General features: G+C 41.1%; 2 protein-coding genes across 2 annotated transcripts; both read left to right on the top strand.

Moving 5' to 3' along the window:
• The first annotated feature begins 7961 nt into the window (after positions 1 to 7961).
• LOC136420461 (neuropeptide FF receptor 1-like) lies at positions 7962 to 13056 on the top strand. The gene is made up of 4 exons (XM_066407440.1): positions 7962 to 8253; positions 10270 to 10369; positions 11268 to 11448; positions 13018 to 13056. Exons 1-4 carry the CDS (start codon positions 7962 to 7964, stop codon positions 13054 to 13056), a joined length of 612 nt encoding a protein of 203 aa, XP_066263537.1.
• Positions 13057 to 21343: 8287 nt separating this feature from the next.
• Positions 21344 to 25618, top strand: LOC136420551 (neuropeptide FF receptor 1-like). The gene is made up of 3 exons (XM_066407545.1): positions 21344 to 21665; positions 22862 to 22961; positions 24832 to 25618. Exons 1-3 carry the CDS (start codon positions 21344 to 21346, stop codon positions 25508 to 25510), a joined length of 1101 nt encoding a protein of 366 aa, XP_066263642.1. The 3' UTR covers positions 25511 to 25618.
• Positions 25619 to 27385: the final 1767 nt, after the last annotated feature.

A 27385-nucleotide genomic window follows, 5' to 3' on the forward strand; every position in this document is an offset into this window, starting at 1 on the left:
TTACAGGCAAATCATTACCTGACAAGGTGTTGTTGATTTAGTCTTCCTATATGCAACGTCGTCTCTCTTTTTTCCATCGGGTCCCCTGTGACTGTCACATTGTTTTTAAAAAATGTTATCGAGGCCTTCTTAAGACTGTCTTGAACACCTGGATCGGAATATCTGAATTGTGATTAGCTCTGAGATCACCGATGCCGTATTAATATTACATGTAGTATAACACTAATGGGGTTGTGTGGCGTAACGGCAGAGCTCAGGACCAAGTTGTCCCGGGTTCGAATCCTGTCATGTCACCAATCTTGTGCCCTTGAGAAAATGAACACTGGCCTTGTGTGAATTTGTTTAACGAATTTCTTACGTAAGACCAAGACTGAGTGAATACAGATCTGTCAGAAATCCTTTCATAAGATGTTGTTGACCTGAATACTGCGTCATCGGAGAATTCCGACTAATCATCTCAAACCAACCATGCCCCAAGCTGTTTCTAACACATCTATAGATATACAGCCATTCAGTGATATGTACTCGGTCAATGTACCCTGTTTGGTTTGGATAGTAAGTAGGTGAGGATTTGGCATGAAATTTGCACAGATTTTCATCATTAGATATCTACATGTCATCATTTCATCTCGACTGTCGGCGAGGCAAACATTTCTTCCAAGTACTTGCTTTCTAGTACAATTGTCGGCAGGTACATCCTAATGTTTCTTTAAATGTCTGGTCCTGAATACGACTTATTTTGGCACGACGTACATGAGTTAAGCTATATCTTAATGTTTTTTGCTCTATATTTTCTTCTTAATTGTCATTTTTAGTACACTGTAAGGGATAAGAAGACGCTCACACAGATATTCAAGTATTTCACATCAAGAAGTCGGTGAGTTTTAAGTTTCTTCTTATCCACATTTGTCGTATTAATATTACATGTAGTATTACACGAATGGGGTTGTGTGGCGTAACGGCAGAACTCTGAACCAAGTGGTCCCGGGTTCGAATCCTGCCATGTCACCGATCTTGTGCCCTTGGGAAAAGGAACTATACACGGCCTTCCTCACTTCACGCAGGTGAAAATGAGTACCTATTCTTCGATTAAGAACGTCCCTTGGATAGGACGTTAGATGGAGGCCCCGTGTTTGGGGAGAGCCACACCTCTGGCATGTTAAAGAACCCACCACACCTTTCGAAAAAGAGTAACGATTCCCCGTTGTGCGACTGTCCAAATCCTTCTGTCTGAGTTTGTGATTCACTACAAATCCCCCGGACGGAGGCCTGGTGAACCTATGCGTCGTACCATACGGTGATTTACATCATTCACTCGGACGGGAGACCTGTTGATTTTTGAGATATAACTGTCTTATGGTACCGGTGTCATTTGTGTACGTACAAATCATATCTGCATATTTTGATTGCTGTCACTCATTTTCATGAGTTTTGTACAAAAAAAATCAACATAATCCAGTATCATATCTTAACTGTTTTAAGTTCATTTACTAGATGAGTATTCGTCGGTTTCAGGGTTTGATCAGAAACATGAATGTAGCAGATTTGTAGACAACACTATAATACAATATGTACCGCCATCAGTAACGAGTGAATGAGATACAACTTAAAATGCTTAAGAGGGCACAATAGCTCCAACAGCTGATGATAAACTTGTGGGAACGACGTTCACTCAAACACTTTTAACATGCTTTTTAAGATAGAAATTTCATGGTATATGAGGACATCAATACTTGGCGTTTAATTATCGTTTATTCTACAAAGAGTCTTGAGAGAGTCTTTGAGAGTCTTTGAGTGTCAATAGATGGACAAGTATAATAAATTGATCTGGAGGATATTATTGATCATATATTTCGGTTGAGCGTTCACCTATGACTAGTCATGGGCATCATTTATCGGTATCTGCAGCCGAAGAAACGTCCTGCAACCTTAGCAGTCTTTTTTAGATTGATATTACCATTATCTACAAAGTAGGGTAGTACAGCCTGAACGCACCCTCTTCAAACTCATCCTAATCTGACACATGCCTCTTTAACAATAACAACTCTACTCCTATACTTTTACCTAGTTTACCCCATTGGCAGTCATTATACCTGTTTTAGTAATACCCCCATTCCACTTGGACGGCGCTCTCACCGCGCTCTCACGGCGACCTCATTTTGGCCAGATCGCCGTGAGAGCGCCGACAGCGCGGCGAGAGCGCCGACAGCGCGGCGAGAGCGCCATGCGCGCCGTCACCTCGGCGATGGTTTTGAACATGCTCAAAACCTTCGCCGTGAGAGCGCCGAGAGAGCGCGGAGCGAGCGCGGTGAGCGCCGTGAGAGCGCGGTGAGCGCCGCGAGAGCGCCCAAGGTGGGATCAAAGGGCCGCAGCGATCGCTCAAGGATCGCAGCGAGCGCTCTATGAGGATTGAATGGTCTTAACTGTAGTTCAAACAAATTTGATTCTTGAAGTGATGTATCTTGAATTTCTGGGAATTTTCTGGTCAAATCATAGTTTTGCTCATGGGTAATACAAATTGACGAATAACTACAAGTACTTGCTTCCATTCAAATTAAATTCCCTCCAAGTTTTATTGTCAGTGATTCAAAATGTGTTTCAAAATTCTGTGATTTACGTTTCTATTATAACGTAGAATGATAAAATATATTTATTGCAAACAGTTTACATGACAGACAACACAGAAAAAACAAGTTTAACATACATATATTACTTAAGACACACACTGAGCGACCGTGCAGCGACTAAGATTGAATCTGTTTTCCCCTTGATTTTATCATTCAAATATGATGCAAGAGGTAAAGGTATGACTGAGAAGACAACAAAGCACAAAAAACGTAACAAAAATTCGTTCTTTACCTCTGGAATTCGTTGAGTGATCTGTGAAATCTTTACAAAGTTGCTGACATTTGACATTTTGGTCGCGCTGAGAGCGCGCAAGGGTCGCCGTAGAGATTCCACTTGAGCACGTTTTCCAGGAGTTCGGCGCTCTTACAGCGCTCTTGACCATTTTAGGTCGCCGTGAGAGCGCGGTGAGAGCGCCGTCCAAGTGGAATGGGGGTCTAACCAACATTGCACGGCATTAGGACGGCGCTCTCGCCGCGCTCTCTAGATCTGCAACCTAAAATTTAACATTTAACCGAGGGATCAAACAATTTCATGGATAAAAACAAATCTGTTTACGTTTTGTTGTTTTCTCAGCTATGCTTTTGCATTTTGCACTATACTATGAAATCAAGGATTAGACTAAATCTGATTAAGGTCGCAGCGAGAGCGCAGCGCGATGGCCGTCAGGTGGAATGGGGCCTTATGAGAGCAAGACACTTCCTTCCCCAAAAGCTCACTCTACCGGACGACCGCCTCTTGATGTGCAACATAGTAGCTATGGCGGTACTTGTTGCATAAACTGTGGCCGGAACCCCATCGCTATGAAAACAAAACGCATACAATAATCACTCTAATCATCTATTGAGGTCCAATGCGGTCCGGATGATTCAAAGTATAATAGTCTACCAACTATTGATGAATGCTTGTCCAATGAAACATGCAAAAATGTGGTATCCGTTACCCAAACCACCGCTGAGCGCGTCTGCGCACAATGACGAAAAGTGAAGAAATATGACAGCAACCAATTCAACGAGAAGGGTGGCAGCTACCGTATACTAGTTATAACGTTATCACAAGTAGCAAAATCATCGTGTTATGTTGTTTTTTGCTGGCCTTGTGTGAATTTGTTTAACGAATTTCTTACGTAAGACCAAGACTGAGTGAATACAGATCTGTCAGAAATCCTTTCATAAGATGTTGTTGACCTGAATACTGCGTCATCGGAGAATTCCGACTAATCATCTCAAACCAACCATGCCCCAAGCTGTTTCTAACACATCTATAGATATACAGCCATTCAGTGATATGTACTCGGTCAATGTACCCTGTTTGGTTTGGATAGTAAGTAGGTGAGGATTTGGCATGAAATTTGCACAGATTTTCATCATTAGATATCTACATTTCATCATTTCATCTCGACTGTCGGCGAAACAAACATTTCTTCCTAGTACTTGCTTTCTAGTACAATTGTCGGCAGGTACATCCTAATGTTTCTTTAAATGTCTTGTTCTGAATACGACTTATTTTGGCACGACGTACATGAGTTAAGCTATATCTTAATGTTTTTTGCTCTATATTTTCTTCTTAATTGTCATTTTTAGTACACTGTAAGGGATAAGAAGACGCTCACACAGATATTCAAGTATTTCACATCAAGAAGTCGGTGAGTTTTAAGTTTCTTCTTATCCACATTTGTCGTATTAATATTACATGTAGTATTACACGAATGGGGTTGTGTGGCGTAACGGCAGAACTCTGAACCAAGTGGTCCCGGGTTCGAATCCTGCCATGTCACCGATCTTGTGCCCTTGGGAAAAGGAACTATACACGGCCTTCCTCACTTCACGCAGGTAAAAATGAGTACCTATTCTTCGATTAAGAACGTCCCTTGGATAGGACGTTAGATGGAGGTCCCGTGTTTGGGGAGAGCCACACCTCTGGCATGTTAAAGAACCCACCACACCTTTCGAAAAAGAGTAACGATTCCCCGTTGTGCGACTGTCCAAATCCTTCTGTCTGAGTTTGTGATTCACTACAAATCCCCCGGACGGAGGCCTGGTGAACCTATGCCTCGTACCATACGGTGATTTACATCATTCACTCGGACGGGAGACCTGTTGATTTTTGAGATATAACTGTCTTATGGTACCGGTGTCATTTGTGTACGTACAAATCATATCTGCATATTTTGATTGCTGTCACTCATTTTCATGAGTTTTGTACGAAAAAAAAATCAACATAATCCAGTATCATATCTTAACTGTTTTAAGTTCATTTACTAGATGAGTATTCGTCGGTTTCAGGGTTTGATCAGAAACATGAATGTAGCAGATTTGTAGACAACACTATAATACAATATGTACCGCCATCAGTAACGAGTGAATGAGATACAACTTAAAATGCTTAAGAGGGCACAATAGCTCCAACAGCTGATGATAAACTTGTGGGAACGACGTTCACTCAAACACTTTTAACATGCTTTTTAAGATAGAAATTTCATGGTATATGAGGACATCAATACTTGGCGTTTAATTATCGTTTATTCTACAGTCTTTGAGAGTCTTTGAGTGTCAATAGATGGACAAGTATAACAAATGGATCTTGACGATATCATTGATCATATATTTCGGTTGAGCGTTCACCTATGACTAGTCACCAGCATCATTTATCGGTATCTGCAGCCGAAGAAACGCCCTGCAGTCCTTTTTAGATTGATATTACCATTATCGACAAGGTAGGGTAGTACAGCCTGAACACATCCTCTTCTAACTCATCCTGAAAAGCTAATCTGCCACTTGCCTCTTTAACAATAACAACTCTACTCCTTTTTAGTTTTACCCCCTTGGCAGTCATTATACCAACATTACACTGCATTAGGACGGCGCTCTCACCGCGCGCTCTAGATCTGCAACCTAAAATTTAACCGAGGGATCAAAACATTTCATGGATAAAAACACATTTTTACGCTTTGTTATTTTCTCAGGCATGCTTTAGCATTTTGCATGATATTGTGAAATCAAGGATTAGACTAAATCTGATTAAGGTCGCAGCGAGAGCGCAGCGCGATGGCCGTCAGGTGGAATGGGGCCTTATGAGAGCAAGACACTTCCTTCCCCAAAAGCTCACTCTACCGGACAACCGCCTCTTGATGTGCAACATAGTAGCTATGGCGGTACTTGTTGCATAAACTGTGGCCGGAACCCCATCGCTATGAAAACAAAACGCATACAATAATCACTCTAATCATCTATTGAGGTCCAATGCGGTCCGGGTGATTCAAAGCATAATAGTCGATCAACTATTGATGAATTCTTGTCCAAAGAAACATGCAAAAATGCAGTATCCGTTACCCAAGCCACCGCTGAACGCGTCTGCGCACAATGACGAAAAGTGAAGAAACATGACAGCAACCAATTCAACGAGAAGCTGCAGTATACTAGTTATAAGCAACGTTATCACAAGTAGCAAAATCATCGTGTTATGTTGTTTTTTTGCTGGTCTTATGTTAATTAGTTTAACGAATTTCTTTCGTAAGACCAAGACTGAGTGAATACAGATCTGTCAGAAATCCTTTCATAAGATGTTGTTGACCTGAATACTGCGCCATCGGACAATTCCCACTAATCATCCCTAACCAACCATGCGGCAAACTGCTTTTGACACATCTATAGATAGACAGCCATTCATCAGTGATATACTCGGACAATGAACTCTGTTTAGTTTGGATAGTAAGTAGGTGAGGATTTGGCATGAAATTTGCACATATTTTCATCATTAGATATCTACATTTCATCATTTCATCTCGACTGTCGGCGAGGCAAGCATTTCTTTCTAATACTTGATTTCTAGTACAATTGTCGGCAGGTACATCCTAATTTTTTTTTTTCAAATGTGTTGATCTGAATACGCGTTAATTCGGCACGACGTACATGAGTTAAGTTATATCTCAATGTTTTGTGTCATATATATTTTTCTTAACTATAATTTTTGGTACACTGTACGGGGTTTATGACCAAATTTTGTGACATATTCATAACACTTTATGTTTTTTTCAATACACATCTTTTCGGTTTAGTGTACTGGAGATAGCCGAATGGTTTTTGACTGATATCAAACACGTAGACAGTTTTAGATTATTAGTTGTTTTCGTACGCGAAAATTATCACCAAGCACTAACAAATATGTTTTTTTGGTACGACTGTTTTTTGTACGACTGTTCTTTTTTTCATAAACAAGCGCCACAAAACAACACAAACATACAAAAAGTACGGAGGTCTCTAGCCTGGCATGATATTTAACTCTGCCAAATGACATTGGGCAGCACTCTGATTGATTTAGACTCGGCGATACGACTAAAAGTTCACAAATCACACACAGTAATGGAATAAATCTGATCGTGAAAGAGTGACTTCAGATTAGATTACTGCTAGCTCTGTCGGCTATCTCTTCAAATGACGTGTTTGGACACCATACTACTGGCAATGCTGCCAGGCACCTGTCAGAACTACGTACATGTATCTCTTTGAAGTACATGATATAAAATACAACCTTTCCACTGTTGACGTGATAATCAGATATACCGAAAAACGACGCTGTCAGCAGTCATCGTAGGAGTCGCGCTCTCACAACCCTGTCGAGGCTCGGAGATTCATGAATGTTAAATAACGTTTATCAACGTAGTGCTACCAATCATCGTCGAATTTGTTCAAAACGTCATTTGCCTTAAAGCCGCCGATACAAGTACGTTCTTGGATTCAGAAAAATATCATCAGCCGAACCAGAACACTCTTCTCTGGTCTTTTCTATGGCTTTAAAAATAAGTACTAGACATCGTACATTTTTCTGTTTATCAAATATACATGTGCTTTTACAAAGTTTATAAGTACAGTTCTAGTATGATGTTTGAAATATCGTTATCAGCGTCAGTTTTATATATTGTTAAACTGAATTTGTTCTATCACTTTTGCCAAAATTTAAAAGGAAATGAAAAAGGAAATCCCTACCTACCGATCGGATCTTTTTAAGGATCGAAGTTAGAACCCCATTTTTTCCTCGGCCTTATTGATTATTAGGAGAAAGATACCCCTTCAATACTAGCATTGAGTCCACCCTTGTAAGTTTTTGTACGCTTCCAAAGCCTTTGTAGCTTTTGTACGCTTCTACGCTAGACCAGAGGAAGCTTAAGTGGACTACAACTAACAAGGTTGGACTCCAGGCTACTTCAATACAACAATAACAACAATGCTTCACTCTTAAAATTTCAGATGCAAGTGTACGATACTCCAAAGAGACGACATCCAGAGAGAGAGGCCCCTGCCACATCCCGCAAGGATCGAAGGAACATTCCTTGAAAAATGGAGAACGAAGCCACCCCACCCAACACGACGGACAATGACACATGGACTTCCGGGCATTTCATCTTCGACAAATACAAGCAAAGCACGGCCGCCATCGTGCTCTTCGTCCTCGCGTATCTGTCCATCTTCCTGCTGTGCGTGGTGGGGAACGTGCTGGTCATAGTCGTGGTGGTTCTGAACAGAAACATGCGGACAGTCACGAACTTCTTCATCACCAATCTGGCCGTGGCCGATCTGCTGGTCGGAGTCTTCTGCTTACCGTTCAACCTGGTGGACAGCATGATGACAAGTAAGATTTTTGCAACTTTTTCTCTGAATATTACTAGAAATATGAACATGTATGTTGATTCCTGAATACATATCTTAATCATGTTGTTGATTCATAGGAGGAATGACCAGCTGACATTTCAGTAACTCCTTAGCTATCCGGGGTCTGAATAGACAATTTGCTCTATTACCCGTACTCGTCCGTTCAGGACCCTTGAAAGGCAACTGAGGAATTACCAAAATACTATTTAGTCGGTGTTTAAGAAACCTCATTTTTCTATGTTAAACCTTCTTTGGGGATGCCAAACGGATGCTTTAGTGTGCTAAAGGTTTATGACTATGGACATAGATCTAGAGTTTGGTCGCTTATCTAGAAGTGAGCTTACTACAGTTTGTTCTGAGGCACTGGTGTTGAAGAACAGCACTGTTAAAATACCCTCCTTCAGCAGCCTCTGCATCCTCGCTCGGCAAACCCTCCCGGCATCAGCCGCCTGCTCTTTTGGACCGAAGTTCTGGGTATTGGTGACGTCACTAACAGTTACTCATGAATGATTAATGAGCTAGCCTTATTTGGCAGAAACAGCCGTTAGCTGCTCATAGATAATTAATGAGCTGGCTTTATTTGGCACAAAGAGCCATTAGTTTGTTCTGGACCCAAAGTAGCGATTATATCACGTAACCTGATTGGCTGATTGTTTCCCCGCGACCTTTGAGGATTTTCACAAGTCGAGCTTGTGGCAATCCTCTGATTGGCTGAAAGCTTTTTGCTGGTGACGTCGCCAATACCCAGAACCTCGGTCCAAAAGAGCAGGGTTGATGCCGGGAGGGCTTTTTGAGCGAGGATGCAGCCCTGCTGAAGGAGGGTGTGTTAAAATGAGCCCACTGGTAGAAAGGTAATCATGAAAAACCAGACAATATCATGAGCTTGGCCGGTTCTATCGGTTACATTTTGTTGATTCGCAAAAGAGATAACAAATTTCACATTTTTCGTTTCATCCATTGGATGTAGGTAATCACTGCATTAATATTGATAACGTCTCCTGTTTTCTCCTCTCCTTTAAAAACTTCTATCTTCATATCTCATATTTTAGGTACGTAGAACCATGGATTACGAAATATTAGCCAACTTAAAGAACCATAAAATTACATTCATGGTCCCATGACCTTTTACATAATTAATAGACAAGCGCTGCTTTGAACCCCCGTCGCCATATATAATTTGGCGGGGCATTTTAATGCAGTAGGCCAGTTCGAATCGAGATTATGGTCACTTAGCTTTTATCTGTAGCTTAAAAATAGGTATTTAGGGAGGACGATATTCAAATTACAATTTCTAACACAAAGAATTGGACTTTTCAACCACAGAACAACAGTCTTTGTCAATGTAAGGGCCCTATCCATATTAGAATATAGACAATCATGAAGACTGTTGTATCATGGCATAAAGCATCATAACGGTTTCTATTATATGAGTAATGGGATAAATATTGTATTTCGTGCTGAATTTCTACACGACACCGCAATATCTAGTTTCCCGTAACAATAAAAATTGGTTATTACGAATTTTCAACGACCACTGTCACCTTCTTCAGGATCAATAATGACCAATCACTTCCGAACGGAAACTCGCGACTTTAATGACATGTGTCTTTACGCATACATGACGTCATCAATCGGTCAAACGTGCCAGGAAGTTAACAACGCCCACTGTCTCTGTTTAGTGATGGCTGGAGTGTCCCGAGCCTCCTTTATACTTCCAAGCAAATTTGACTGATTGTGACGTCACGTATCCGTAAAGACAGGTGGCAATAAAGTCACGTGTCTGTAACTCTCGCGAGTTTACGTTCGGAAGTGATTGGTCATTGATCCTGAAGAAGGCGGCAGTGGTCGATAAAAATTTGATCCGTGAATACCTTAGTGTTGAAAGAAAGTTTAGCATTGTATTACGATTACTACCAACACAGATGAGTTTCCATGGTGATGAAAATTAGATGTTAGTCCACTGAATTCTCAGTCAATAACTTATTCCTCTTCTCAGGTTGGCCATTCGGTGACACCATGTGCAAGGTGTTCCTCGCTGTCCAGGTGCTGTCCCAGTCTGCCTCCGTCTTCACACTCGTCGCCATTGCCGTAGACAGGTAAGCAGCGGTCGTCGCCACACTGATAAACGAACACATGTACACACAATGATAATCTCTGAACAGTGAATGCAGAATTGTTGATATAACTTCCTTGCAGTTTTTGCTAGATATCTTGCTGTACTCTATGTGCTGAGAACATTGGTAGCTATCGTTATCATGCAACGACAAATACTGCTGCCTCCACCCCACACAAATGCACAAGTGTAAAAGCAGGTATTTGCACACACCTTGCTAACGATCATTTTAGCTCACTGTGGAAACCAATGACGGTACAGAGACAACCGTAACTTGTCATCCAGTTTACCGTGAGTAGGTCAGACTGTCTTCCGGGTAGAAGTAGCTTTCCGCCGCCGGTGCAATCTTTGGCACCCGGTAGGAGTTAAACGCGATTAATTAGGGCCAATTAACCACGGCTCCTATCGCGTAAAACAACCGTCGGGTGCAAAAGATTATCCAGGCGGTAGAGAGCTTCGTCTGCCCCGAAGAAAGATTGGCCGAAGATAGCCTGGCCTAACGACGATAGACTGAACGCCAGGTTAGGGCAAACGATGCAATGGCTTTACGGGTAGAGTGATCGTTGTGTATGTGGGTCCGACTTTCTAAAACGGTATATACTGCTTTATCTGCTGAGCACTCCAAATAAGGAAAAGCATGAATAAGCTCAGCAGAAAAAGCAGTATATATGGAATTATGGAAATTGTATAGTGTTTTTGTGTTCATTCTACGTAACGATTACCACTACATGTAGTTCTAAAATCTTAAACATCTTTGGCGTAATAAAGAACTAAATCATGTCCACACGCAATACATTTCATTGAATAAGATATGTTTATGATGTATGTACGGTTCAAACAGCTCTCATACTCATAATGTGTCTGCACATATTTCCCTTCAGATATTACGCCGTTGTCCACCCCACCAGGCCACGTTTCACCAAGACTGCGATGATGTACATCCTCGCCACCGTGTGGATCGTGGCGGCCGCTACATCTGCTCCCCAGGGCCTCGTCTTAACCAGCGTCACCTACGAAGGTCTTCACACGGCAGACGGGCAACAACTGACCGCCTGTGAGGAGGTTTGGCCCGGTGACTACTATAAAATTGGTTACTCACTGGGCCTCTTTGCCATGTGCTATGTTTCCCCATTGCTTACCATTGTAGTCCTGTACATAAAGATAGGCTTGAAGGTTTGGAACAGGACGAAGCCGGGACATAACACAAATAGTACGGAGCAAACTAAAGGGGCCTCCGCGTCGTACAGTTCCCAGTCAGACACAGTTACCATCCACAGGGTCGCAACGTCACAACCTAGCTCTGCGGAAACACAGAAGAAACTCCATGTCATCAAAATGTTGTTAGTTGTTGTAGTAGTGTTTTCTCTATCCTGGCTCCCCCTCTACATCCTAACGATTGTTTCTGCATTGGCAGAGTTAACCGACGACATGGCCATTGTGCTGTATTATTATATTTTCCCGGTTGTACATTGGATGGCATTTTTCAACTGTGGGGTAAACCCAATCATATATGGATATTACAATGAAAACTTCCGGAAAGGATTTAACAAACTCGTCAGGTCTTCACCCTGTCTGAGCCACCTTATTTTCAAAAGTAGAAAAGACGAGCATGCTGATTCGTAGCATCTATATTAACTCAGAGATAATATGAACCTTTCTCTCACAAGACACCCTCCTGGGCAGGCTTGAATTGCTCGGCAACATACCTCCGTTCTGGGAGGCTTTGTTGCCGAGCGATTCAAGACTGCTAAAGGAGGGTGTTACAAGAGAATTCAGACTAAATCTCATACCATTTTTAGGATGCCTGACCCAATCGTGCAATTCAGTTGACAAGCGCAAGTCATGGCCCGCAATGGTACCATGGAAGCTGTTAGAAGCTGGTATCGTCCCCCGTCTTTATTGAGTGCAGGTGGGTGCTGATGTCATATTCAGGATCATATGCCCACCGGGCTTTTCTCGACCCAAACAAGGTACGACACTGACTTGGGTCATTTTCTTTCGTCACGTAATGTCACATGATCATGACCTGAGTGATTGGGTTCGTCGTCTTGAAGAAGGACAGAAATCTGGCTGAAAATCTGAATTCTCTTTCGTCATTACCTTAATTTCCATCCCTTTATGCAAGATTACGGGTCATCGTGTGGTGTAATGACTAGAGCGCTTGGCCCAGAATCAAGACGTTCTGGGTTCAAACCCCTGACATGCCCCGATGTCGTGTCCTTTGGAATGCACTCAGGTGAAAATGAGTACTTGGCTTCAGCCAGGGACATCCCTGTGATATGATTATAAATGGAGGGCCCATGTAAATATGATTATAAATGGAGGTCCCATGTAAATATGATTATAAATGGAGGTCCCATGTATGTATGTAGTAGACCTTACGAAAGTCGCTGTGCTTTTGTTGTGTCAATAAAGATCTGTAAACGTGAAAGAACCAACCACACTTATCGAAAGGAATGGCGGGTCCTTGCCTGTCACAGTTGAGTCGCTCATAACCTTACAGTCCTTTGGCCGCACCTAGACATACACTGTCGTATTGAGGTTACCACAACACTAGCTGAAAGGCTGATATTACACAGTCAATAAAGACCTGAGATTTAGCCCCATCAATTGTATCTCCTTGCAATTCAGCCCCTGGCTGCGAAGAGGAGTAGTCCGCCCACCCAATAACAAACAAGCGGTGCTGAACTTTCATGACAGAGTATTCAAAATGCCCTGTGTTGAAGAATCATATCCTTCTACTTATTCGATCAAATACATTGTACATGTATTAGACATACCCTTGTTCCTTATTCAGTGCATTGTTACGGATGTTTCCCACGACGTTCACTTCAAAAGTGGTTGCGGATTTGATCTACTTGTATTGCAGTCTACGATTGTATTGCAGTCATTAATATGTGCATGTATTTTATATTGGTATATTGCTTTTATCGAAATATTACAACAATTCAAGCTGCGCAAAACCTCTTAAGGCTTTAACGGTTAAAAGCTTGTTGCGATGTAAACTGTTAGGAAGTTTCTTAAGTTATGGCACAAACTATACAGGAAGTTCGCTGGTGTGAATTGTTTTCTGATGGTAGCTGGGCTAAATGTATATTTCACCTTTTATTTGAAAAGGATTTCGATATTCATGTTGTTAAACTGTGTTTGAATTGACTCAATAATTGCTGAACCATGCAGATATCGTTTTATCTTAACAGTGAACAAATAGCTTAGACAACTGCCTTCGCATAAAGGTGGGCTTATGTGTTCAAGAATCAAGAATATAATGTTAGTTGTACCCCAGTACACAAGTTGTACCCCAGTACATAAGAATGTTTAGACGCAAGGGGATCACAGTATTTGACTTGTAATGTTGCTAAATATTGCAACATTTATAAGGAATGTAGAGGCAAGAGTTATATTTCTTGCCGGACATGTGCAGAAACATTGAAAGATGTGCATTCAGATCCGCCTGAAAAAAATCTGTCGTTCTGTTTTTAGATATCACTTATTCCATGACATTTTTGTAGATGATTTTGCTTAGTATTTTCCAAATGATTTCAACCTTTATGACTATAATGTATTTCTCTTTCATTATAGAAAAAAAGGTCCTCATTTGCATAAATCAGTTGATCATCTTTCCACCCAAATAACAGTATGACAATCTTAGCAAAGAAGGCTATTTTATAATTTCATCATCAATTATGCAAATGAGGCCCTTATTTGCAAAATCTATATTCAGTTATGTTCACCTCCACAGCGGAATACAACGGGTTAATGCAACTTCCTAATTGAATATTTAAATTAGATACAGATTTGCATGATAACCATTTATCACATTGTAACAAGCATCACTTAAGCTATCTACATAGTACCAAAAATCAACCCCACTTCGATTTTATCATTCATTATGCATACGGCTCGCGTATTTTGGCCAAGCAGACCGGCCGCGGGTCACCCCTACTCATCACGGGGGTGCCGGCTGTACGCCCCCCTCCGATAGGACGACGCGACTCTTTTCTAGGCCCGGGCGCGAACTCGGGCCGTTGGCTGAACGGAATTTGAACCAGATGTGAGGAGAAGCAGGATTGTACTTTATATAGACGTCCATAAGTGGTGAGCATACCCATATAACCAATCCTTCTGGATTGCATATAGTTTAGAACTGGTTGTAAGTTACGAATGGTAATTCATTCGACAAGTACGTAGACACCATCAAGTTCTCTTAATGACAATATGTACATATTTCGTGTCAACTTAATAAAGATGCTGCGAGAAGTCACGTTTAAAATCATTTGGATCATTTTGTATTTCGATCTGTGGTATCTACAAACCATTATGTTTCCTAAAAGGAAAAAAAAGTTTTCTTGTTAATTTCGTTCGGCCAGCCAGAATAAGAAAAAAAGGTCAGATATCTCGATGAAAAAAGACTGTAGACATTGTTTTGCGCTTTTGTTTTGCGTGTGCTTGCTTGTGCGTTTGCGTGCGTGTATGTTTGTGCGTCCGGATGCTTAAAGTCAGCACAACTGAAGAACGTCTAGATGGATTGAAATGATATTTGGTATGTGGGTAGGTGTGAGGAGAAAGGTCAATTTTGGGCCCCCTGGTATGTGTCACTAGAACTGCAATGGCGTATTTGTCAAAATCTTCCAATGAGAATAACTGAAGAAAGGAACAACAGATTTTCATGTTATTTACTATGCAGGTAGCTTAAACAGAGATGTACACAATGTATTGCAAATTATGCAAATTGGGACTTGATTTGCATAAGTAATGAGGAAAATCTATATGTCCATTGTAGGTATGCTATGACAGCTGGCACGTGTTTGGTTCGAAACTGGGACAATATTTCCCCAGGGGCCCGACAGCTGGTGGTCAAACCAAAAGGGATATACAACCAAAACCTGTATACCGGGGTACTTTTTATTTTTTATTTGGATACACTGCACGAAATGGCCTCGTATCCCGGCGTTCACGTACAGGTATTCCTCCGGAAATATTCCATATCCCGGTGCGGATTTGGCGTATCCGTTAGTTTTAACGGAAACGCTAAATCCGCACCGGGATATGGAATATTTCCGGAGGAATCCCTGTACGTATACGCCGGGATACGAGGCCATTTCGTGCAGTGATAGCTTAAGTGTTACTTGATATGATGAAATTGCACATCAGAATCTAATTTGCATGATTAATGGGGAAATGTTATTAACACACTTCATTCAACGGTGCGACAATTCAGAAATGCTACATATCTAACTGAGAAATAAAGGGACATTGATAAATAAAACTTATGCAAATAAAGATCTAATTTACATAAGGCCACAGCAAGTAAATTTTATGGATGACATCCTCCGCAGACTCCAAAATTAATGACATAGGGCGAAAAAAAAACAAGGCGGGCCAAAAAAAACAAGATTCCTATATTTTCAAATTTTGAGATCATACAGTCTTGTTAAACAATAGTTGAGGCGACGAAATATGATATCATGAACAACGGGTCTTTTATTCCTGTATTCAACCAATGAGGTTTCATATATAATATAAAACCTCCTTGATTTGATGTAAACATGTCCTTGTAGATGTGTATACATCTCAATAGACTAACTACAACAAATGCAGAAAATAGCTTGTTGTGCCATCATCTGAAGCAACTACACTGGGAATTCATACGCGATGAAACACCTGGTGTATACAGCTCAATTAACTAGACCGCCCCCCCCCCCTTTTTCTTAAAATATCCTTGCTAGAACAAATGCAGAAAACAGCTTGTTATCATACCATCACAGGCAGGAACTACACTAGGTATTCATATGCAATGAAACACCTTGGACTGTCAACATTAAACTGTTCTTGAAGATGTGTATACAGCTCAATTAACTAGAACAAACACAGAAAACAGCTTGTCATACCATCATGGGCAGGAAGAGCCAGGAACTACACTGGGTATTCATATGCAATAAAACACCTTAGACTGTCAATGTTTACGACATATTTGCCAATTTTTGGCATGTTGACTACTGTCGGAGGGCAATGAACTTTCTTGTTTTTTTATTTCGAAATCAGGCGAAAATTAATGAGCGCGCTGATGTCATCCATAAAAATTACTTGCTGTGGCCTAATGACAGAAAAAAATACCGTAATTCCATATTGGTAGATAACTGGAATTTCATACTTTGGGCATTTGAAAGTTATGTGACAGTGAACATGGTTGAATATAAATTTTGAAAATGAGGGCCTAATTTGCATAATATATATTTCATGGAGATATGAGGTCTCCGAACTCTTCTTTTATGTGGCTATCCAGAAGAAAAAAGGTTGGCGATATGGGATTCTGTGTGACGGACGCTTATTTTTTCTTCGTTACCATCAGCACTGCAACGTGCATCATATCGGAGCTGATGAGCCGACGCCATGCCATAAGTGGTAATGTCTTGGTTTTAATGATCGCCGATGAGGCATCTGTATGACGCACATACCGCTGGGCATGCCAGTTGCCATGGTAACGCCGGTCAACTTTTAGAAAGCTACGATAGCATGCTATTGAGGCAATCAATCAATCGCCATTGAACACACTACAATTGCACTCTTCGATCTTCCAAAACGCGTGAACATGCAGTCGGTGTTACATGTACGTAAGCGTGCGTGACACGAACTTACGTTGGTCCCTTTCCCTCAGAGTTTGTGAACATGGACCTCTGACTCGGGGGAAGCGTTAGAAAACAAGTACTTTTGAAAAAAGCTGGCGTTTTGCCAAGGTTTATGAGTGTGAAATGTTTTCTCCTGTTCTACTGTTATTGAACTAAAATCTGCCAAAGAAAGTCACTCAGGGGCTGTTGAGTCTATGAGAAAAATTGTCATTTTAGGAAAGGTGTGTTTAGATTGGGGAAAGCAATTTTGAAGTTGCGTCACTTACTGTCAGCAAAACCCAGTATTGTGCTAATTGGGGTCAGGCCACAGGCTGACCAAATTCAATTTATGAAAACAAGAGCTTTTGAAAAAGCTGGCATTTCGGCCGGCTGCAGGTTTGTGTTTGAGTTCCATGACCTCATACCTTCGCCAAATCGTCTTGACATCTATCAATGTTTATGTCACATGTCCCAAAGTGAATGAACATGAATTACTGACTTTATTTAAACATGAGACCTGAAATGGGTTTAAACATTGACATTCTTTTGTTGTCTTGTAGGGAAAAAGATAACTTAAAACAACTGAATGTACTTTTTCACAGTAAACATGAGAACTGGCATGGCATAGGTTTGAACATTGGCTTTTTCTTGTTTCCTTGTAAGGAAAAAAGAGAACTTAGAATAACAGCCACAGATCGGACGGTAGTGCGCCAGCATGAACATGCATACGTGTGGACCGAAAATGGTGATTCGGGGTGGTCACTAAACGCGAAGAAACAATTCAAATATTAAATGCCAAATGAAATAGATAAGTTTAAAATCCCTTGATATCATTGAATAGAAATAGCAGTCTCGTCTGAGGATAAATTTCATTTTAAAATACATTATAAATCCTCCTATAAAAATGTAATGTGTCTTTAGCTTTTTTCATTAGAAAATTTATATTTCCGACTAGTTGTAGCGGTTGTAGCGCATGTGGCAAATCGCAAAAAGAACCACCAATGAGGGCAATGCGATAGAGTCACTGGAGAACAATGTGTGAAACAAACAATTCTTCGATTTGAACCATTGCAATAAATTCAATGGCAACCATCAACTCAAACTCTAAAGAGTGTCCCTTATATAAAATGGACTCCAGTTATCGTTTGAAAGTACTGAAAAGAAGGATAGTTTGACAGCTTGGAGCAATTGATTTGTATTTTTACGGTTCTAAGGGCAACGGGTAGGTAATTCCGGTTATCACGAAATCTATATGGGGTACCCTCCTGAAAGCAGAGCCCCTATCGCTCGATTCGGCTCGCTCGAGTAGGGGCCCTGTTCTTCAGCCCCGGTGGACACGCTTCTGGCGACGTTACTGGTAGTTAATAATTAATGAGCTATCCTTATTTGGCACAATTTGGCGGTTGATTTGTTCTGAACCTAAGGTAACGATGTGAGACGTAACCTCATTGGTTGATAGCTTTCCAGCGCCCTTTGCGGTTTTACTTGAGCAGTGCTTTAGCAAACCCTCTGATTGTCTGAAAGCTGTTTTAATTAATTGGTGGTGACCTCGCCAGAAGCGTGTCTACCGGGGGGTGAAGAGCAGGGCCCCTTCGCGAGAGAGGTAACGAATCGAACGATAGGGACTCTGCTTTCAAAGGGTGATATGGGGTAAAATCCTGGAAAATTACAAGAATCTTTGTCTTGTAGGTATTTGGTGTTGGTGCTAATCCCAGAGCCATTCAGTAGAAGTGCTCTCGTCTGTTGGCAAGTGTTTTTCAACTTTGCTGACAGGGACATTAACATAAATTATCAAAATTCATAGAATATGAGGGCTCGATTCCTTCAGCTAACAGGAAGTTGCCACCAAGCGTCCAGCCAGATCATAGAAGGCCGATCCATAGGAGGGTCGCTTGGAGTGCGATTTGAAAATCTAATAATTGGTAAAAATGGAAATATTTGGCCGAAATAGCTCCAAAAACAACATACAAAGCGTTCAAGTTAGTCATTAACTGCAATAAATGAAAATAAGTTTCTTGTACTACTGATATCAATGTTCACCGAGTTTTGTCCGAGCCTGTGTGAACAGAGGGACCAATGTTCCTATTTTACTCTCACTGGCAAAGTCCCCAATCTATCCTTCAATCATTGTAAATAAAGATACGGATGATAAATGATAGTTTCTTTCTACCAAGAGACAGAGAATCTTAAAGCATCTCGGAAAGAGAAGCTGGAGAAGCATCGAGGTGAGTGGGGAACATTATGTTTGGATTAAGTTCTCATCTTTTATACGCTTTGTCAACAATTATGATTTAAGTTTGTTATTCCTGGTTCAGTAAAAAAAGAAGAGACGGATGATTGCGCTACATGTATTCTGGTTAATAAATCAATGGCAAGGATATTCCCTGCACCCGAGCTGCCTAAATCATCCTTGCCAATCATACAAGTCAAAGTTTTGATTTCTTCATGAAGCGGATATGAATTGAGAATATATCTGCATGATACACCGTATGTCATACCCGCCCGAGAAAGCACACATTCCAATGCAAAATGTAGAATAAATCTTCTATGGAAGCCCATTTGATAACCCAAATTTATCACCCGGTCCGGAACACCCGTATCGAACGTTCTCGCGGCCCAGGTATGACATAAAACTTTATTAGACAACAACTAAAGTTAGGTATTTGTGCTACATATACTTCAGGTTTGCTATATTAGTTTAGCGATTATGTGGTCTTTTTATAAATATGAATTGGTCTTGAATTTTTCTTTTTATTTGAGTTGAATTTGTGATAGTTGTGTGCCGATTTGTTAAAAATAGAGAGAATGCTAGCGACCCCAAAAAACACCCCTACCAATGAAATGGTATGGCTACCCTGCGACGTCACAAAATCAAGATGGCGGCCTCCACACATGCCCACGGATCCAACAAAGGTTTTGCTACGCAAACCTGTAATTGTACAAGGTACATGATTTTTACATACGACATGCTCAGCTGCGCCAACCAATTCGTGTAAGCATAGTATGTTGGCGGACCCAGCCGACCAATCAGAGAGCCCTGCGTACCCTCCTTCATCGCGCAGTGCTCCGTATATTTACAGCGTCTCCTCACTTTCAACGCAGTTGAGGCCAAAGCTGACACGAATTAGCTACAGGCTTGCACAGATCTTCAACATTCGGCGCAAAAATACTCGGTGAGTTCAGGAATCTTTCCCTGTTTTTCGATAGAACGAAAGAGACTAACCAAGTGCCTTGTGACTAAGATTAATTTGGGATGTAGGATAAGCTGGTAAATTAGTCCATAGCAGGTGTTCTGGCGACTTTTTTTACCTATAATGTACTGGCTTACTGTATTCTCAAAACTGCTGGTTTTCTATCATCTCCCTAGTCAAGAAGTCTGCTATGGGTGGGTAGAATGAGGAACTTAATTTCCATATTTCGGGAAACAAATATTGAAAAACAATGCCATACAATCTATGCCTGCTGGATTTATTATTGTTATTTGTGATTTCTTGTTCAGTGCACGGACTACCTTGAATGTTAAAGAAAACATTAAGACGTGGTTTTGCTGTTGATTTTCTCAATTTTTCGTTAGCATGAAATTGTTAGTGAATTGAGGGGTTTTGTTTCTTTGCGGAGAAGAGGCAGTTGTAATCATCCTAGATTATCATTTTCTCATCTGAAATGACCTGGTGTCTTACGACGATTAGCAAAACTGATTACACGCGTGTCAGGAGAAAAAAAGTGACCAATTTTCGGCAATGTGGTAAAATTGCCTGTAAGGTCATATGTTTAAAGCGTTTTCTCCCGACTATCATCATTAAATTTCATTTGATCAACACTAAATTTTCGGATTCCACATTGATAGCTTAATAGAAAATGTTCCAGTAATAACCGTGTAGAGATCACCTATAGTGCATAAATACATTCATATTCTTCGGTGTCTGTCTTCTCTTAATCAATAGCGAAGCTTGGGGCTCTTTGCCTTTGTCTATGCGTCACCACGAAATCTTCAGTGGTGTAGTTTTACCACAAAGCTGATCGCAGCTATTGATGTGACTAGTAAGCTTCCTGGATCATTAGTGCAGCAATAATATTAGATTTACACGGGCTTTCCATGCTCTTTTCCAAAAGTCAGTGAAGCAAAGGGCCCATCCTTCGGTGCGGCGCCTTTGACGTGTCATGAACGTTTGCTCACACGGTGGTAGGCTGCGGGTCAGCCATTAGTTTCTTCATAATCTATCTGCTAACGTTATCTTAATAATGTGACGATTGCTTTACGTTTTAGTTGTGAGCGAAAAATACCACAGTAGAAGACATCGCACAAGCTGAACGCTCAAACATAGAAAATCATCGGAGTCTGCTGAAAGATGGAAAACGAAACCAGCCCTCTTGAATCCTTCAGAGCCTTCAACGTGACAGAGCACGGCGACCACAATGGCACATGGGCTGCCGAGGATTTCTTCTTCGACAAATACAAACAAAGCACGGCCGTCATCGTGCTCTTCGTCCTCGCGTATCTGTTCATCTTCCTGCTGTGCGTGGTGGGGAACGTGCTGGTCATAGTCGTGGTGGTTCTGAACAGAAACATGCGGACAGTCACGAACTTCTTCATCACCAATCTGGCCGTGGCCGATCTGCTGGTCGGAGTCTTCTGCTTACCGTTCAACCTGGCGGACAGCATCATGACAAGTAAGAGATCGTAATCATATTGTACACTTTCATTTTTCGACATTTCCAAAAAGATACAGATGTTAAGATATAAGAATTTGTCACCTTCGCAGACATCCTTGAGCGCCGGCGTTTATTTTCTGATTCGCGATATTCAACATGGGCTAAGCTCCTCTTCTGCCAGGGAGTTTTGCCACCAAAGGGGTTTCGCCGCGCCATGAAAGTCGAGTCTTGGCGAGGCAAAACTACCTCTACCAGCAATAGAGAACCTTAGCCCATGTTAAAAATCGCAAATCAGCGCTCCCCCCCCCCCTCCAAAAATAAACACCGGTGCTCCAAGAAGTCTGCGAATGAGACTAATAAGACAATAGGGCTAAAGAGCAGGATTTTTAGAATAATCTGATCTTAAACGACATGATGCATGAAGAGTGAGAGTTGGTCACTGATATACAGCTTTTTCTATCCTCTCGTATCGTAGATAAAGAAGGCCGTTGTAATTTTCAGATGAAGAATCCATTGATATGTAGAAGTTTATTTGTGCCGTTTTCTTTTTTTCGCGTGAGCGGGAAAAAGACAAGATGGGCCGGAAAAATATGCTTCAATTTCGTAAATGAGATTGCAAATTAGTAAGAATCAAAATAATGAGGATCATCATGAAACAAACAAACAAACAAACGTATCCTACTGTGGCGCTTGGAAAACACTTTTTGGATTTACATGATATGACCTCTAGGCAATGTCGATTTGACTATATGGATGACATCCTCTGAGAACCAAATTGATGCGAGCGTGCAAATGAAATGAAAAGTTTGCCAAAAGAAGTTGCCTTTATTATGAAATCTACGCGGCCAGGAAGGATGAACAAAATCTTAACACACGGAGTTTGGTATACCGTATGATAGAATCTTCATTTTGTTCCTTCACATCTTCTTCCTTGACTCTGGAATTGACTTTGCCATTCTACGACTGTCACAGTAGTATCCATTTTCCGAAATATTATTTTTTCAATTTACAGCATATATTTTCACATTTCTTCTCTCTTTTTTGGGAAACGGACAAAAATTGATTCGCGCGCGGATGTCATCCATATAATCATATCAACATGGCCTTAGGTTGTGGTGATGCCATAAGCCTTTACGGCACCTGGTAACTTGTAATAGGGACATTGGTACTGGAGGTTACTACTGTACTAATATCGTACGTATTCATCTTCCCAGGTTGGCCATTTGGTGAGGTCATGTGTAAGGTGTTCCTCACAGTACGGGTCCTGTCGGTGTCTGCTTCCGTATTCACACTGGTCGCCATTGCCGTAGACAGGTAAGACCCCCATTCCACTTGGACGCCGCTCTCGCCGCGCGCTCCCTGAAATCTAACAGAGCGCTCAACGAATTTCGTAGATTAAAAAAAAACGAATCTTTGTACGTTTTGTGTGATTTTTTGTATTTTCAACCATGCTTTTACATTTTGCGTTATATTCCAATTATGAAATCAACGGTTAGACAAATACTATTTAGGTCGCAGGGAGAACGCCGTCTAGTGGAATGGGGGCCTAAGTAGCGGCCATCGTCACACTAATACCCCCATTCCACTTGGACGGCGCTCTCACCGCGCTCTCACGGCGACCTCATTTTGGCCAGATCGCCGTGAGAGCGCCGACAGCGCGGCGAGAGCGCCATTGAGAGCGCCGACAGCGCAGCGAGAGCGCCGTGAGAGCGCCGACAGCGCGGCGAGAGCGCCATGCGCGCCGTCACCTCGGCGATGGTTTTGAACATGCTCAAAACCTTCGCCGTGAGAGCGCCGAGGATGGCGATCAAAAAACGAGCGCCGAGAGAGCGCGGAGCGAGCGCGGTGAGCGCCGTGAGAGCGCCGTGAGGCGCGGTGAGTGCCGTGAGAGCGCCCAAAGTGGAATAAAAGGGCCGCAGCGAGCGCTCGACGATCGCAGCGAGCGCTCTATGAGGATTGAATGGTCTTAACTGTAGTTCAAACAAATTTCATTTTTGAATTGGTGGATCTTGAATTTCTGGGAATTTTGTGGTCAAGTCATAGTTTTACTCGTGGGTAATGCAAGTTGACGAAAAACTACAAGCACTTCCTTCCATTCAAATTAAATTCCCTCCAAGTTTTATTGTCAGTGGTTCAAAATTTGTTTCAAAATTCTGTGATGTACGTTTCTATTATAACGTAGAATGATAACATATATTTATTGCAAACAGTTTACATAACAGACAACACAGAAAAAACAAGTTGAACATACATATATTACTTAAGACACACACTGAGCGACCGTGCAGTGACTAAAATTGAATCTGTTTTCCCCTTGATTTTATCATTCAAATATGATGCAAGAGGTAAAGGTATGACTGACAAGACAACAATGCACACAAAACGTAACAAAAATTCGTTCTTTATCTCTGGAATTCGTTGAGTGATCTGTGAAATCTTTAAAAAGTTGCTGACATTTGACATTTTGGTCGCGCTGAGAGCGCGCAAGGGTCGCCGTAGAGATTCCACTTGAGCAGGTTTTCCAGGAGTTCGGCGCTCTCACGGCGCTCTGGACCATTTTAGGTCGCCGTAAGAGCGCGGCGAGAGCGCCGTCCAAGTGGAATAGGGGTCTAACGAACGAACACACACAATAATAATCTTTGAACGTTGACTGGCAAATCTCTGTTTTTATATCATAATTGCAGTTTTATTTATTTACTTTATTTATTCATTTTCTAATGAATAAATAAATAAATTAGTATGCGTACATACAAATAGAAATATTGTGCACTTATTTATAAGTTGGTTTCATTGTTGCTAGCTAGATATATTGTTGCATAATCTATGTGCTGAGAACATTGGTAGCAACGACAAATACAGCTGTCACAACCCTTCACGTATGCACAAATGTGAAATCAGTAAGATTTGTTAGCAATGCAAACCGTCGCCGAACAAAGAAAGCAATAACAATAGCAACATTTTTCAATGTACTTTTTTATGTTCCTTTTCATATCGATCGTTTACCTATTCATTCATTGTAATTAAAGTTGCTATGTGAAATTGTGAATCTATTATGAATTGCATATGTTATAAAGGGGAAAAGAACGCGTTAATAAATCAAGGTAATATCTAAAGCTTTCTGTCTGTTCTGATAGGCACTAGTGTTTGAGTCATATAATCAATTAAACATCTCTTTTCCCTTCAGATATTACGCCGTTGTCCACCCCACCAGACCACGTTTCACCAAGACTGCGATGATGTACATCCTCGCCACCGTGTGGATCGTGGCGGCCGCTACATCTGCCCCCCAGGGCCTCGTCTTAACCAGCGTCACCTACGAAGGTCTTCACACGGCAGACGGACAACAACTGACCGCCTGTGAGGAGGTTTGGCCCGGTGACCACTACGTAGCAGGATACACGTTCTGCATCTTCGCTATGTGCTATGTTTTCCCCTTGGTCACAGTTGGTGTGTTGTACGTAAAGATAGGCAGGTCGGTTTGGAACAGATCGAAGCCGGGAGGTAAGGCAAAAAGAAGTGAGCCGTCAGCGTCATACAGCGCACAGTCAGACGCTGTTACCATACACACGCCACCGGCACAACCGCTTAGCAGTCTTGAAACACAAAAGAAACTCCACGTGATCAAAATGTTGTTAGCTGTTGTGGTTGTGTTCGCCTTGTCATGGCTTCCTCTTTATTCCTTACTCATTACATCCCTCTTTGCCAACTTTACGGACCCGACCGCTGAGGTTCTCTACCGCTACGTCTCGCCACTAGTAAAAGGGGTGGCCTTCATTAACTGTGGAGTCAACCCAGTCATATATGGTTACTATAATAACAACTTACGAAAAGGCTTTTATCAGCTTGTTCGGTCACCAAAATGAGTCAAAGCAGCATACGTTCGTGAATAGGGGAATATCTTCATGTTTCATATTGAAACGCTTTTGCTTTTCATCTTGAAGAGTGTTCTCAGATCCGGTTGTTTTGACCAAACATTTCTTCTATGTCACAAAAAAAAGTGTTGTTTTTAGTTTAATGAATAGGTATTGTATGGTGAAAATGCACTATTCGCCATGTAGTTTAGTCATAATTGATAGAAAATGTGAAAATGTTGATTCAAAATATTCCCTGTGTCTGGCTATAACTATAGAAATGTGTTTATGTGCTTAGTTTATTTTGTTTGAGACTGACTGAGAGAAGACGAAGAAGAGGTATTTTGAACAACTGTCCCAAGTAAGGTAGCAAATAAACCATCCCCTGCATTTATTTTATCTTTGGCACAATGGCCTTGTGGTTAGGGTTGCTGAGCCAGAACCAGTAGGTCCTGATATTGTGCACTGAACTTTGAAAGGGCACTTTACACATATTTCTTCCCCAACTGGACGTGTAAATAAGTATCTAGCTTCGGCCAGGGACACCCATAGGAGAGGACGTTAAATTGAGGTCCCGGGTTTGAGTAGAGCCACGCATCGATTCCACTCCAGAAGCGGGTGTCATAATTCATCAAAGACTAAATTGTTATGGTTCAATCCGGTTTGTCTTGTCAAAGTTACCATAAGTTGAAGCCTGAACGCAGGGCAAACATTATAGCGATCGAGTTCCTGAATCCCCCGAGGACCCTTCCAACAATGTCAGAGTTCAATGTTTTTACAAAAGTACCCAAATCTTTTTTTTTTTTTTTTTATAGATCAGTCTTTTTATTGTTTATAACCAACATAAATTTTACAAAAAGAAAATCATGGCAAACATACAGAAAATAAAGGCACATGTGTGACAACAAAACTGAAACTTAAAATCCAAGAACAAAAGAGTATGATCATAAAATGCCGAGAGAACCCCTATCATTGTACAGGAAAATAACGGAAATTAACTAGATAGAACAATATGTAGTTCCCCCCACTTCCCAATTTGTTTCTGAATCTTATTTTTGCGTTGGGCAATAATGAATTCTAATTTTTGAAAGTAGGAAACAAATGAAATAAAACCAGATAAATCAACATGTATTTTACGATATCTAAATATATAACATTTACCTAATAGAATAATAAGATTTGACAGAACAGGGCATCGGTCGCTTAGATCACCAAGGACAGTATTGAAAGCATTCATATGTAAATTTATCTTTGTCAAGTTAAAAAACCAACCCTGCACTTCAGCCCAGAAATTAGCTACAATTCTACAATTCCAAAATAAATGTATGGTTGTTTCCTCCTCTTCGTGACACAGACTACATAGAGGGGAGTCTACCAGGCCCCAGGTGTATAGTGTTTTGTTTACTGTTAAGAATTTAAAAAGCGTCTTAAACTGAAACATCCTTGTATAAGTATCAATTGTGAGCTTATAAGGTAAGCAGTAAACTTGTCTCCATGGGATAGGAGTGTTAAAAAGTTCCTCCCAAGACAGTTGTATTCTATACGACGGTTCACAAACCTTGTCATCGTTGATAAAAAAAAGGTACAAATGTTTATTGATGAGTTTTTTTCTAAGCCAAGTTGTGTCTCTACAAATGGGCATGCAAACTTGTAAGATATGAGATGCTTTCTTTAGTAATGCTTTCCAGTGAGCTGGTATAGCAGAAATTAACTGATTGTATTGTAATTTTGTACACATATCCCCAAATTTTAGAATGAAATTTTCATAAGAAAGAAATCTATTTTCTAAATCCAATATATCATTAAGAAATCGAACACCCCCAGTATCAAAAGCTGAGGAAAAGAATGGTTTTTGACCAATACATATATTCGAGTTCAAACAGAGAA

Source organism: Branchiostoma lanceolatum, chromosome 1, assembly GCF_035083965.1.
Source record: "Branchiostoma lanceolatum isolate klBraLanc5 chromosome 1, klBraLanc5.hap2, whole genome shotgun sequence".
Lineage (NCBI taxonomy): Eukaryota > Metazoa > Chordata > Leptocardii > Amphioxiformes > Branchiostomatidae > Branchiostoma > Branchiostoma lanceolatum.

Excerpts from the sequence above, each read along its gene's own strand:
- LOC136420551 (XM_066407545.1), top strand. The coding sequence starts at position 21,344 with ATGGAAAACGAAACCAGCCCTCTTGAATCCTTCAGAGCCTTCAACGTG. Across the intron at positions 21,666-22,861 it reads GGCGGACAGCATCATGACAA|GTTGGCCATTTGGTGAGGTC; the intron begins GTAAGAGATCGT and ends TCATCTTCCCAG. Across the intron at positions 22,962-24,831 it reads GTCGCCATTGCCGTAGACAG|ATATTACGCCGTTGTCCACC; the intron begins GTAAGACCCCCA and ends TTTTCCCTTCAG.
- LOC136420461 (XM_066407440.1), top strand. The coding sequence starts at position 7,962 with ATGGAGAACGAAGCCACCCCACCCAACACGACGGACAATGACACATGG. Across the intron at positions 8,254-10,269 it reads GGTGGACAGCATGATGACAA|GTTGGCCATTCGGTGACACC; the intron begins GTAAGATTTTTG and ends TCCTCTTCTCAG. Across the intron at positions 10,370-11,267 it reads GTCGCCATTGCCGTAGACAG|ATATTACGCCGTTGTCCACC; the intron begins GTAAGCAGCGGT and ends ATTTCCCTTCAG.